Genomic DNA, 15217 nt, shown 5'->3' with positions numbered 1-15217 from the left:
TTAAAATCTAAAAGAATATTCTGAACTTTCAATAATATTGAAACAATATTGTAAGATTTCACCAAAATGACTTCTTAATAGGGAAAAATTCCGCAATCCTATTGTGATATCGCAAATGAGCAAATTATTTTTTTGTAAAAAAGTAAATAGCTATTTACCTCAATGTATTTTTTAAAATACAATAATTTACCTCCACATGATTTTTAAAATGAAGCAATTTACCTCCCTGTATAAGTAGGTAAATTGCTTCATTTTAAAAAGTATAAGGGGATAAATTGTTATATTTTTTATAAGAGTGTAATATATTTATTTTCAATATCAGATAGGGGTAAATTGTTATTCACCACTTCTTAATATTAGTGAACAAAATAAAAAAGAAACCAATTAAAAAAGACAAAAAAGAAGAAGGCAGCGCACGGCACCGCCGAGCGTTTTAGACCAAAATCCATTCTGCATTGTGGAAATGTGAAAATGATGGAAAGTCTGCTGTGTGTGTATGTGCATCCAAAATAACGACCCTTATCCCACACCCCTCTCTGCTGTTATAGTGTTATCTTCAATTCCTTTGTCATTACCTTTGGGAAGTGTGCCCACGTATAGTTATCGCCTTTTCCAAGATATATATATATGTAGAGAGAGAGAGAGAGAGTGTATGAGAGAGATACAAATATATATTGAATATTTTACAGTTCTAGTTTCTGAATTTTGAGTTTCTTTGGTGTTTCTGTATTTATTGTGTTCATTTCACATTCCCATTGGGAATCAGGAGGAGTAGAAGAGATAGGAGTTTGATTATTGCAGTTGACGTGCAGAAAAGAGAGAGAAAATATAGTTTTTTAAGAAGTGAAGAGCTGAATGGAATCGAGGGCCGAGCGGCGGCTGAGATTGATTCAAGCGCATCTGATTCCCGACGCTGATGATTCGTCGTCGCGGGTTTCAGCGAACCTTACCGCCGGTGAATATTTTCACGGTAATATTGTTGTTTTTGGTTTATGTCGGGTGTTTGTGAATATTTGGGTATCCTTTGCAGCTGAGTTGGTGATTTGCCTTTTTCTTTGATGGGACCTTCTGTTAGTGCAGCTATAAGTTTTCTTTTGTTTCGACAAGTTACTGTTCTGCTTTTAGCTTTTATGTTGCTAGTCAATGTTCACGGAATATGCGAAAATTTGAAACTGTTATCAGAGTGGTGGTATATTCAGGCATTTTAGATCGCAGCCAGTATCATAAATTATATAAAGTAGTATGTTCGGGAGTTCTGCTCTCCTTTGATGTTATTTCTTGGTAGTCAGGAAAGAATGGATGGGATTTTGGTTTGAAATTGAGTATTGGGATTGAAATAAGATTTTCTTTTTGGTAATTCGAATTTGTATTTTTTTTGGTGAATCTGGATTGTTTAATTTTTCTTTTTAATCGCAAATTTGTAATTGTATTTCTTGACCTGGATTCAAGGTGCTCGAAGGAGCATACAAGATTAACATTTTATATGTTTTTTTCCCTTCATTGTTGAAGATCAGGAGCCACTTCTCTCTGAAAATAGAATAACTGTTTTTTTTGTATCTGGAATTTAGTTTTGTTCCACAAGCGAGTTCTTTTGCCCCTCTCTCCTCGTCTACTTATCAATCCAAGGAAATGCTGCTCAAGTTCCGGGTCTTACTCAAATGAACTTAAAAAATGTAGCAGAAATCCAGATTTCTAATCCCCGAGTGGATGGAAACATGTTTTCTGAAAATTGATTTTTAAAGAAAACATCAGAAGTTTAGAGTGAGAAATAAGAAATGATTTGAGATATGCATTAGGATAGATTACTATTAAGAAATATACATAATGATGGATTTTGATGTCAGACGTTGTTTTAGAGTCTTGAGTAGGCAGCTGATGAATTTTCAAAATTTTGGAGGATTATTGAATTCAGGGTTTTGGGTAGGTTGGAGATGATGGTAACTAAATTTTTGGGGATTCTTTTAAGCGATGATGCCAAACAAACATAAGTGTCAAAGATATTTTCTCTTAAAGACATTTTTGTATGATGAGGTGGCTGTCCAATCACATTCCTGGTGCCTTTTCCTTAGAAGCGTCTTCCTATACAATGTTAGGTTGCATTTTAGGTGGAGACTAGGACCATTTTCACAGTTGATTGCTTGATAAGGAATTCTTCTATGATCTGTCTGTTTGTTCTTATTGATGATTGAAGATCAAGAGATTAATCATTCCAGTTAGATTTATTGGATTTGTTGTGATGCAGTCGATATTAAGACTGGAACTTCCGACAGAAGGAATGTCGTAATTGGGTTTTGTATAATATGAGCTTTTGATTTTCACTTTATTTGCCAAAGAGGTATTAAGAAATAGAGATCCTAAGCTTATGGTCATTAAGCAGAAAAGAGGAGTAGGGCAATGCAAATTGAAAGCTTGCTCATTGTCCCTTCCACCTCCATATGAGTGCTCTCCTATTCTTACTTCCTTGAACTTCAGGTAGCACAACCAAAACAACGGCGGGTTCTGTGCCGACTTACTTCAGTTTCAACTTATCTCCTGGTAGTATTGTCGTATGAAACTACGGAGGGTCTTTCTTACTAGGCGTTCTTACCAATCCACTTCTAAAGTTGAAGATAGGTAAGGAATAAGCTGTAATAGTAATCATAGTACTTTAACAGTAGCAGATTATTGAGATAAGGATTTTGAACATTTCCTTGTTGGTGATTATCTTTGAAGTTCATAAGACAACACCAGCTTTAGGATATCATTTTTAAATCGATTAATAATCCAATTGGAATATCGGCCTCACTTTAATTTAGTGTAGGAATATGGAGGTAAAATTTCTTATTTTCAATGTGGTCCTAATTCTCTGAGTTGAGCTAATGCGGACACATGGAACTAGTACTACTACAGATACAAGTAATATCTTTTTCTAAAATACTAGTACAACTAATATCACTTTGCAAAATATACTTTGTAACCATTTCTGAGTGCATTTTCTGTAAGTGTGCTATGCATATATATATATGTGTGTGTGTAAGATTTCCAATCTATACTGTTTGATGTTGTCGGTCATCCCGGAGGTCTGATCAGGATATGTTTGAGGCTTTCTCTTTTGCCCCACTTTTTTTCGTATTGGCATAGGATTTACTCAGGGAAAGAGTTTTTCTGTCAGAGGTCACAAAGTTCTCCATCTTTTTTTTTCTTTTTATGAAAGGGATTAGAAAGCTGTTTGCAAACTTCACTGTGACGGAAAGATACTATAATGCAACTTCTCAAACAACTGCCTGCATATTCTTTTCCTTATTCTTGTGTTTTCTTCTATTCTTTTTGTGATTCTATTGCTTTTCAAGACTTCAAAGGAAACATGCACTAGGGAAGAAATTTTCTTTTTTGGGGGTTTCTGGAAGAAGCATCATCATTATTGATATCTCTTTTGTGCTATATCAACTCAAATTTCAGATTTACTGCCTCCCAGATGAAATGCCTGCCGATAGAGTGTGTATTGTCTCCTACAGATAATCTTAACAGTCCTTTTTGTGTCTGATTCTTGGTCTTTGATTCTTTTTACTGGGGGATATTACTGAAATATCTGATGGTATTTGGGATGTATACATAATTAAGAGTGATGGAATACAATATGCTTCTAAAAATTCATCTTGTTGAAACTTGGCATGGATAACTTGAAGCTTCTTATCCTAGACATTTCATTTATATGAGCCATAAGATGTTCGCATCTCAAGGGACTACAACTGAAGCAACGAAAGGACACCTACAGGCTTTAGACAGTGCCATTCAATATACCGACAACTCAGCATGTCGCAATGAATGTAAATGAAATACTATAATTTCTGTGGGCTTAGATGGGAAACTCCTGAAAAATCTCCTACTTTTGAGATAATCCTTTATGCTTTAAAACTTTGATGAATTTTACTGGAAGATTCGTGTAATACTATAGACCGAGCTATCCTTTTTTTGCTGCTGATAAGTCTTTTATCGTCTAAAACATCATGTTCTAACTTTTATATAGAGACTAACAGTTTTAACATCGAGCAGGTGAAAGATATAGTGTAGTTCTCCCTGAGAAACTGCAAACAGGAAAATGGAATGTGTACAGGTGGAAAATTTACCCTTTTGTTTGCACATTCTTCATATTGAATCTATCCTACATGTATGTTTGTCCTTCTGTATTTGTCATATTTATAATGTTTATCTCATGGCAGATCAGCACGTTCTCCTATGAAGCTTGTCAACAGATATCCAGAGCATCCAGAGATTGGCACATTGCATGATAATTTTGTGTGAGAATTTTTACCCTTTATCCATGCACTATTCGGAAACTGATGTTTTCCGCTTGGTATTAGGTTTCTTATAAATCCTATTCTTTGGCTAACTACACAAGTTTTTCAGTTCAATTCTTCACCGTTTCCCAATTCTATGCTTATCCTCTGAGATATTTACCTTTCATTTGACTAGTCTGGCAACTTATTGATTCTTTATAATGTTGGTGGTGCTTTCAGACATGCATTAGAAAACTTCCGAGATTACAAGTACTTGGGTACGCGTATACGGATAGATGGGACTGTTGGAGAGTAAGTTTATTGGTGAATGATACTTTCTCAGTTTGAGAGGAACTCAGATAGACAAACCTTAACTGTTGAGTTGTGTTACGTATATTTTTCACATTGTGAAGATACAAATGGATGACGTATGGAGAGGCAGGAACAGCTCGGTCAGCAATAGGTTCAGGACTTCGCCATCATGGATTACAATCAGTAAGATGGTTTTTCTTTGCTCTCTAGCCCTCTCTTTCTCATTCCATCTGTGTCTCTCTCTTTGGTGATTTCATGCATTCATCATGTCTGACAACTTGGTTATATTTAAACACTTCAACATTCGAGAAATGAAAATCAGTAGTGCCTAAATTTGTTTTTGAACAGCTAACAGAAACAATTTAAGGTCTCTTCTTTCTAATGGTTATTTTCTTTTTGTTTCATTTAAGCTTTTTGTCATATGAAGTTCTTTTCCCTTCTTTTGGACAATAATATGTTCCATGTTTCCTGGAGCAGGGAGCTTGTGTTGGACTTTATTTTATCAACAGACCAGAATGGATGATCGTGGATCATGCTTGCTCAGCATATTCGTACATATCAGTCCCTTTATACGATACCCTTGGTGTGTAGGTGTGCATTCAGTGGAGGCTTCCTAGTCTACTCGAATCCATTTATTTTATTCCATTTTATGGTGAACCCGCAGGTCCTGATGCTGTTAAGTATATTGTGAATCATGCTGATGTACAGGCCATTTTTTGTGTGCCAAGTACCTTGAACACTGTGAGTCTTTCTTAATATTTATTTTTTGGTTTATTCTTTATTGTTGCTTGGAAGGAGGGTGGGTGGTGTGTTATGACAGACCCTTAAGCACATTATCGAACGCTTGTTGCTGGTATAATCTTCTTCTGATATTCTCTGTCATAAAAAGCGGTGGAGAGTGCTGCCAGGGTTGTATGTTAATCTGGCATTGCATTTTACTTGTTGAAGAGAACAAGGAAAGAGAAAATGGAATAGCTTTTACCATAGTGTTATGGTGCTGTGAACTTCTATAGTTTGCTTTTATTACCCTCATCCTCATTTTCCTTACTTGCAGCTACTAACCTTCCTGTCCGAGATTCCTTCTGTACGTGTAATAGTGGTATGTCACATAGATCTTCCTTTTTCGTTTGTTTTATTATTCCACTTTTGTTGTTCTTTCACATGCATCTTCCTTGCTTCATAAATAATATAGGTAGTGGGAGGGATAGACGAACATCTCCCATCTCTACCGTCTACTTCGGGAGTCAAGCTTTTATCATACACGAGGTTACTTAGTCAGGTACTAAGTTCTCACCAGTAATCTGTAATTTTCTTTTACTCATGTTGTTTGTTAGCGTGTCACTTTTGATATAGCTGCTGGTTAATATTGCATTTGTCAAAACAGACTAGATGGTGTGGGAGTTTCCATAGTTTGGGTTGGATTAATAAGTTTAAAAACCTTTGTTTACCCTGTGAAATATAACTTGAGATTAGAAGAAGATTTCACAATCGTCTTCACCTACCTTGAAAATTATTCCCTTCCTCAACGGTTGGCATTGCTTCAGTTTACATGATTCTAAGGGGAACGCAGAACCATAACATCTAGTTATCACATTTGGCGAGTGAAACAGCTGATGGTTCTCTCATTGGCTGTCTTTTTCTGATGTTTTAATTTTGAATCCGCCATCCAACACTTAAATGGATATCCATACTAGTAATTTCTTGGGTTTGTTAAAATACTATACAGTTGTTAGTTCTAATATGTAATTTCCATAACACCAGCATGGTATTCCTACTCTGGATCTACTGTTCTGTGACAAATTATAGCCAATGGTATGAATGGTCAAGTTTTCATTTAATATGCTACAATTTCTTTTTCTTTCAGGGTCGCAGTAATATGCTCCCATTTTGCCCTCCCAAACCTGAAGATATAGCCACTATATGCTATACAAGTGGTACTACTGGGACACCGAAGGTAGCTGATTCAATTCCACTTTCAGAACTTAGATGTTACAACTGAAGCCCTACATAAAATTGGTCATTGATGGCATTTTCTCTTCTTTCAATAGGGAGTTGTATTATCACATGGAAACTTGATAGCAAGTATCGCTGGCATGACCCTTGCAGTCAAATTTTATTCCTCAGACATGTGAGTTTTGCATGGGTCATGATAAAATTATTCTCGTTTTCATCTCGATTTATGCACTGACATTATTTGGTAAACAGTTACATTTCCTATCTTCCCCTGGCACACATCTATGAACGGGCTAATCAAATTATTGCCGCATACTATGGTGTTGCTGTTGGTTTCTACCAGGGGGTATGTGGTTCCTTCATGGCAATTTTTCTTGTCCTGCTGCTCTGTTTATACACGGCAGTTCTTCTTGGGTCTATCGCCCTTTACCTGTATGGTTCTGTTACAAAAACTAGGAGATACTAGAATATTCCTATATGTCCTGGTGAATAGATGAGATTTGTTTGTCCTAGATGAAATGGGTAATTAAGTGGGTGACTGCCTCTAGAATTTGAAGAATAATGTTACCCTGATATTCTTGCATTGGTAATTTGGCATGCAAACTTGTCAATATTTGCAGTATTTCTTTTTCCCAAATAGTTATGCATTATATCTAAAGACTTGCTATGAGGGTTAATCAGTCTATCTGCCAAGGAGGAATTACATAGGCTAATAAAAGAAAATAGGGAAACAAATACCAGGATGAGATAATTGGTGGCTGTTGATAGCAAGGATTTTGGATTTCTTCCTTAGGTTGATGAGCATGATCTTCGCACTTTTTTAATTGCTTTCTTATTATTTGAGAGCTTTACATGTGTAGTTACCACTCTGCAGGATAACATGAAATTGATGGATGACTTAGCTGCTCTGAGACCGACAATCTTTTCCAGTGTTCCTCGTCTATATAACAGAATATATGCTGGGTAAAACTATGAGTGTCCGTCAAATGATGTACAAAAGGCTTCAGCAAGGTCTTCCCATATTATTAATATCTTTGGTGTATTAATGCAGGATAACTAATGCCGTAAAAACTTCTGGTGTTCTTAAGGAGAGGTTATTTAATGCAGCCTACAATTCCAAGAAGCAAGCTGTTTTAAGTGGTAAGGTTGTTAACAGCTCAGATGGAAGTTTCCTTTATGTTGTAAAATAACTAAGAAGAAGTTAAGCTAGTTAGCTTTTATTTTCCTTTCTCTAACATTCCTAGTAACTAAGAAGATGACCGCATTCTCAGTTTTCCTATAGCTAAAGAACCGTTTATCAAGGATTAGTACCTTCTGATGTTTCTCCTGCAAAAATAGATTGATCTATAACTCGACGTGATGTTGTCTTGTGCATGATGAAGGCTGGTTTTGTATTAATTTGGATGGTTTAAAGTTCTGACTGTCGATGGCCAATGCTTTTATATGTCATACCACCCAAGTGTATGTAATAGGGCAGGGATAGCAGTGGGACCCTTGATACCTGAAGCCACGAAGCTAAAGTAGTTCATATTTATAATTTTAAGCTATTATATTAAAACATGTTTAAGATTTTAAAATTCAAATTGTACTCCTATTAAATTGTCCTAAGCCACAGTGCATCCAAAAGGCCAAACAAATATTTTAATACATTGAAACCAAGTACCAAAAAGTTTCACATGCTAATTAGTCAAAATTATTCAAATGAGGCCTCTTAAAATCTAACCATGAATTAGATCTTAGCCCATAAGATCTTTTTTGACCAAATGATTTCGAGCACAAAAAGTTTTCTTTAGTTTTCTCTTGATCAATTTTGGAGCAAATCTTTCCTTTCAATAGGTCATATACAGTTTTTTCTTTATGTTTCTGTTACTTAGGTAAGTATATCTATATATATAAATATATGTATATATTGCTGAATAATAATAATATTATTTGGACTGTTAGAATTATTAGGCTATTTCAGGAATTTCCGTAAATACAGTGCAATACGGTTTTGTTCTGCAGGCGTGATCATTTTATTATCTCGATTAGTGAAGCTTTCCTAATATTCAATCTAGAAATCTGGCATTTCATAACACTCTTTCTTAATCATTTATGTAAATTTTTTCTTTTCACTCAACATGCCTCTGTGCGGATAAATCAATATCAAGTCACTAGGTGCTGTGCTTCTTCCAGAATACCTTGTTTTAGTAAAAATCTGTTTTGATGCCTTTATTCTGTGTTACGTCTGCTATACTTATGATCTCTTACATGGTTAACCTTATCTTATCGAGGTTCTTGTTGTTTTTAGCTTAGTGAAACCAAATAGCATATTATCTATCCTTGTTTCAGTTTACGTAGTCTTTACCCTTTTTCTTGAATGTTTGTAACTTGTTTCATTTTTTCCATAATCATTCTCCTATTCCATTTTACTCGTTGTACCCTATGTCTTACCTCCCAAGTTTCTTGTTTCTCAAATTGCACTTTATCGTGCAGATGATATTCAATCTAATGATTTTTTCTTCTTTTATGTGTTTCTAAATGCTTTATGTACTTTGTTACCCATTTCCTGTATGGTAGGTCGAAAACCATCGCCAATGTGGGATAGGTTGGTTTTCAATAAAATAAAGGACAAACTTGGAGGCCGAGTTCGTTACATGACTTCAGGTGCTTCACCATTGTCTCCTGATGTGATGGAGTTTTTGAGGGTGTAAGTTGACCTATATGTCTGCAACAGGTAGTCAATTTTTGGCCACGTTTAATGAGTAGTAATCACTCTTCCCAAATATACAATCTACTTGCAGGTGTTTTGGCTGTGATGTTATTGAAGGTTATGGTATGACAGAGACTTCTTGCGTCATTAGTTCTATGGATGAGGGTGACTACTTAACTGGTCATGTTGGTTCTCCCAATCCTGCATGTGGTAAGTTGCTAAAAATGTTTGGATAAGAGTTCCTGACATCGTTAATAGGAATATTTTGGAAAAAGGAAAGTAGGATATCAAGTATACAGGAATATCACGAAATGGTCTGATATGATAATCATTTTACTCTTGTGTCAACCTGATGTTTGGTCCAGAAATAAAGCTTGTTGACGTCCCTGAGATGAATTACACTTCAGAGGATCGACCTCATCCTCGTGGGGAGATCTGTGTCAGAGGACCCATCGTTTTCCAAGGCTATTTCAAAGATGAAGTCCAGACGTACTTATATTTGTCATATCTTAAGTTTGTATTGCTAGGATAATATTTTGGATGGTTAGACTGATGCTGATTAAAAAAACTACAGGCGAGAAGTAATAGATAGTGAAGGATGGTTGCACACAGGAGATATTGGGTTATGGCTACCTGGAGGCCGCCTGAAAATTATTGATAGGTAGGTCATCCCCCCAACACCCCCCTGCGCCAAAATAAATAAATAAATAAATAAAAAGGAAAGATGAACTTGAAAAAAGAATTTTTTTTTTTTGTTTGTCAACTTTTATGCACGGATCTGTTAAATATGTGATATCTTTATTATGAGAAAAGAAATGATTTCAGTGTGGTCCTTATGGACATCTGGATAGCATTTTGGTTTTCACTATTCACTTGTCCAAATAGGTCTCCTCTTGTCATTGTCACAGGAAAAAGAACATTTTTAAGTTGGCCCAGGGTGAATACATAGCACCAGAGAAAATTGAGAATGTCTATGCAAAGTGTAAATTTGTTGCACAGTGCTTTGTGTATGGTAAGAAGATCCCTTTTGTTTCCTATGTTTAAAATTCTTACCTATTCATTTCTGACAAGCGTTGTGTTTGTAGGTGATAGCTTGAATTCATGTTTAGTTGCCGTAGTCTGTGTGGAGCCAGATGCATTAAGGGAGTGGGCAGCCTCAGAAGGTATCGAGGTAATTTAGACCCTTCCACTTGTTCTGTTGTCACAAAAAAATTTGTTCTTCCCTGTGATCTTAGATTTGATTCAATGCATTTTCTTATGTGGGTTATGCTGCTATGGATGTCAAGCTGCATTTTTCCTTTTCCATTTAAGAAGATGGCACAGTTGCATTGATTATTCTGCTTATTGCTTTCCAAATATCCTACTATAGCTTGGTGGTTCACAGGGTTATTCAAGCAAATGGTGTTTACTGTGATTTTCCTATGTTACAACTCCCACACCAATTTAGTTGATCTGGATTGGGTCATGTAAATTTGTGGTTACCTAGCCTGATCTTGAATTTCTGTGTGGTCCCTGCTTTCGGTTGGTTCTTGGAATACTACCAGCAATGATTGACATAGCACACAAAATTCAGTTTAAATAGACCATCATGAGGATCCCAAATTGCATGAGTAATATCTAATAGGTTATTCACATTTTGTTTGGAGCTGTTCAATATGTTCTTTAAGGAAACAGTGAAGCTTATGGATATATTTAAATGAATTCTGCTGTATCATTTCTCATCTGGGGTTCAAGAAAATGTCCATGACCCCTGAAAGTGGGCAATTTCTTCTAGATCCTCCTGTCCTCCTTTGACAATCTCTACTTTGTGTTAGATTACACTTAAAGAGTATTCCTCTTTGAGTAAGAACAGAGGAAAAGCCAGTCTCCATGCTCAAGAAACTGAGACATTGGAATGAAGGCTAACTTTTTTTAACTGAGAGGGACTTCTTCTGGCATGCCATTATTTCTGAATATAGACAGATGCTTTTTGCTACTTTGATCCTGGATTTTTTTGAGAGGAACACTCTGGACAAATATTTGAAAGAAAATATCAAGGCAGAAGCATAGGTAATTATTATAATAATGAGAAAACTTAGTCAATCTCTAAGTATTTTCCATATTCCTCATTTATGACAACCTATACATTTTACGAGAAGTTAAAAAAGTATTTATTTTGGTAGGAAGGAAAAATAGTTTTTCGTTCACTTGGCTTGCTTTTCAAAATTTCACTAGACGCACAGTCAAACGAAGTGTTTGCGTCTCTGATTATCGGATTGCTACAGGGAGCCATAATTTACAAACCCTAGTCCTTCCTGTTTGGACAGAAATTATGAATGAAATAAATTGTTGTTAGTTTATATGAAAAGGAAGGCATCTTATCCCATAGTGGTTATCGTTAGCCCTTTGGAAACTGTCTCAACAATGTTATGTGTCATGCAGTATGAAGATTTGGGAAAACTGTGTGCTGATCCAAGAGCCAGGGCTGCTGTTCTTGCTGAGATGGATGCTATTGGAAAGGAAGCTCAGGTAATATCTTCTCTCTCTCTCTCTCCCCCCCTACATTCTCTCTCGAAGCATTCTAGTATTAGTTTTATAACTGTTATTTAAATATTTATTATCTCTCTACTTTCTCCCTTTTTCATTATTATGTTTGTTTTCGACATCAGCATATAGCGCGTCTTGCCATCTAGTTTATTCAGAAAATTCACCTATGTTTTGCTGACGTTTCTTCCTGTTGTCACAGTTGAGAGGTTTCGAATTTGCTAAATCTGTAACATTGGTGCCTGAGCCGTTCACCGTGGAGAATGGTCTGTTAACTCCAACATTTAAGGTATAATCCATTCTCACCCCAACTTCTAACCTCAAAAAGCATTACCATACAATTCCCATGTTTGATATCTAGTCCCGGTGGAGACTAATGTTGACTTCCCCCACTAGTCCTTGCCAATACTAATATTTTTAAACTAATTGCAACAAACTACAAAACTGTTCCGTTTGATACTTGTATTTCTTTTGGAATCTCAGATCAAGAGGCCTCAAGCAAAGGCCTATTTTGCCCAAGCAATATCCAGTATGTACACTGAGCTTTCAACTTCTGATCCCACGCCACAAAAGATGTTGTGATGGAGACTCTCTTACATAAATCTCCACAGCTTGTGTGTCCTCATACATCAATAAAGGAGAGGCCAATTATTCCAGATGTTCATCTTACTGAATGCTGTGTACAACGCCAGTATCAGCATTTTTGTTTCGTTATTATTGGATTAGCTGCTTTAGAACCAACCCTACACGACTAAAGAATAATTTCTGGATGCAATTTGTCGGAATCACTGTTGGTACAGTATTATGAAGACAACATATGTAACAGAATTGTCTAAAAGTGATCGATGGCCCTGAAATTATGGAACAGAGGTTGATTTGTAAAGTATCTGATAAGCTTGAATATTTCCCTTTTCAGTGGGAATGAGCAAGATTTGTGATTTGGTTTTATACCTCATGGAATACTACATGGTTCAGCTCAAGCAGAGTTATGAAATGGATTGCTTGTAATGCGATGATTACATCATTTTACTCTGTGTTTACCTGATTTGATGGGATATGAATGAGATATATACAAAATGGATACAATTAGGGACCACAAAAATTTCTAACTGTTTGTCATTTGTTTACTTGTCCTAATAGAAGTAGGGACTAGCCTCTGCTCAAGTTTACTTATGTTCATTTTGATGGGATAAAAAGACACAATACTGTTTCACTTCCCTTTTTTGCCCTTTAAAAATGGCTTTTACTCACATGAAGACAACTCTTCAGTCACGAAAGTGTGCCAGTCCGTGGGATCCTGACCTTTTCCATCTGTGGCAAATTTCCAAACGTTAGCCAACAATTTCCAGACTTGCCCATTTACTCTCCTCTGTTTGTTCACTTGTTGAGGATTAATATAGTTGAGTTATTAGCGCGTAGTTTAATTATTCAGTTTGAGAAAACTCGGTACCCCAGTTCGGATTTTGCTATGCAGGTTCCGAGGTTAATTTACCTTTGAATCAGGAAACTCCATGGTCTGGTGATGGATGGGCATTACTTTATAATGCTGAAATTCACTCACAAATTGCGCAACATATTGCATCTCTGTTAGCCATGTTGTGTTTATGGTTGGCCATTGCCAATGTAATGAATAAGTCCATGTAGAGATGCAAATATTGAAACCGGTATTTACTAACCTATGCTTAAAATTGCTCCTTCATTAAAATAAATAGGCTCTCAACTGGTCAATGTATTGTGATGTAATGATGTTAATTATTCTATTATCCTTGTTATCTGGGTTTATCTTTTCGTTTCCATTTACAACATGGCAAATCTGTTTGATTATAACAGGACATGACGATTAATGTCTTATAAAAGCAAATGTGGATCGAGCTCGACGTTCTAAAGTAACATTGGTTGTGAAAGCGCCATTGTTATAACCAATGTTAGCGGTCATAACTGCAACAGCAAGCTGTCTTTGTGTCTGATGAAATATGCAAATGATAAGAGCAGAGATGCAGCTTAGTAAGTAATAGCACCTGCTGGTGACGAAGACGACACAGACATACTTTATATTTTTGCTTCTATAATCGTGTTTTCCATTTCATGCTTTCATTAGTTGTTTTACACTTTTCCAATCAGCCACATGTGGCTACCGACGTGTACATAGTTGTTCAAGAGTTAGAGTCTAGTTAGTCCGTTTATCTCTTTTTCCTGCTTCTTGTACACTATTTAAGGAGCTCAGCTCTGTATAAATGGGGATATGAATTCTTCTCCCCAATATGATTGTTCCTCAAATAATGACGAGTGTTTTCATGAGTTTTTCCTCCGATTTCAATATAGTATCACGGCCATTATGTTGATGGTCTCTGCATACCTGATCACCATAGAATTATATGTTTAAAAATTGTGTATTAACATAATCTGCAATGGCAAGTTCTTCAACTGCTCCAGATTCATCTACTGGTGCTGGATCTGGAGGTGAAAATACCAACACAAGAATTCAGGCGCTAGATCATCCAATGGTGATGATTTCAGCACCATTGAACGGGAATAACTGGTTAACTTGGAGCAGATCATTTCGCATCGCTCTTGAAGGACGAGGCAAACTTGGATTCATTGATGGTTCGTGTGCAAAACCAACTGATGGTTTTGCAGAATTGAGGCCATAGCAAGGAAACTTGCTTTAAAATTAATGAAGACCTTATCGAACGAAGAAAGAAGCCTGGGAATACAGACAGAGTTTATGCAGTAATGAAGGTGATCAGCAGGGACCTGTGTACAAAACTAATGCAGCAAGATCTAATTTGGTGGCTGAGCTGTTAGAGGCTCTGAGGATTGTACAAGGTAAAGTGCCACAGGATCCAGTTAGAGTGCACTTTGCGCATGCTGATGAAATGGCAGGTATGAGTTTGGATTATGCCACATCCTATAATCATGGTTCTAATTCTTGGATTGTAGATACGGACGGGGTCTACTAGTCACATGTGGTAATCCAGAATTATTTCATTCTCTCAATGATTTGAATCCTTCCATAAAGATTCGTCTGCCTGACAACAACCTTGTGAAAGCGCCACAACGTGGTGACGTCAAATTGTCCTCTACCTTCTTAGAAATGTGCTTCTTGTCCCTAGCTTTCAACATAATCTTCTATTTGTTTCTCAACTATGCAGCTACCAGCCTGTTGGCTTCATATTTCTCACATCCCTTTGCATCTTGCAGAACCTGAAGAGTAGTCAAACTCTGGCAGTAGGGAAACAGATATAGACACTCTACTTTTTGAACAATAAATCTTTTGTTTCTGATTCCTTGTCTCAACAAGATAATGATCATGTAATCTATCAAGCTTTGATTCTTTATACTCCTTGTCGCATAAATTTTTAGGCCACACTAACTCTCTTGTACTCAATCATATCCATACCTGAACCTAAATAACAGAAACAAGAATCGCATTTGCTCTGTTTGCCCTTTGGCTAAACAATCTAGTGGATCATTTCCTTTA

General features: G+C 36.3%; 1 protein-coding gene across 2 annotated transcripts; it reads left to right on the top strand.

The window, feature by feature from the left end:
* Window positions 1-479: 479 nt before the first annotated feature.
* Window positions 480-12684, top strand: LOC105172347 (long chain acyl-CoA synthetase 6, peroxisomal). Of its 2 annotated transcripts, none has more exons than XM_011093732.3 (23): window positions 480-970; window positions 4033-4093; window positions 4200-4277; window positions 4497-4568; window positions 4670-4751; window positions 5046-5151; window positions 5233-5309; window positions 5623-5667; window positions 5761-5847; window positions 6433-6522; window positions 6617-6696; window positions 6774-6867; window positions 7396-7484; window positions 7573-7661; window positions 9081-9210; window positions 9305-9423; window positions 9579-9702; window positions 9788-9874; window positions 10122-10225; window positions 10299-10384; window positions 11635-11721; window positions 11939-12025; window positions 12220-12684. In XM_011093732.3, exons 1-23 carry the CDS (start codon window positions 856-858, stop codon window positions 12316-12318), a joined length of 2088 nt encoding a protein of 695 aa, XP_011092034.1. In that variant the 5' UTR covers window positions 480-855; the 3' UTR covers window positions 12319-12684. The 2 variants fall into 2 exon arrangements, with proteins under 2 accessions (XP_011092034.1, XP_088741909.1); XM_088885783.1 differs by lacking the exon at window positions 480-970 and adding an exon at window positions 2149-2613.
* The last annotated feature ends 2533 nt before the right edge of the window (window positions 12685-15217 follow it).

This window comes from Sesamum indicum, linkage group LG10, assembly GCF_026168435.1.
Source record: "Sesamum indicum cultivar Baizhima isolate 11 linkage group LG10, ASM2616843v1, whole genome shotgun sequence".
In the NCBI taxonomy this organism is placed as follows: Eukaryota; Viridiplantae; Streptophyta; class Magnoliopsida; order Lamiales; family Pedaliaceae; genus Sesamum; species Sesamum indicum.
The sequence above is the reverse complement of the archived record's forward strand: the minus strand, read 5'-3'. Positions and strand labels throughout refer to the sequence as shown.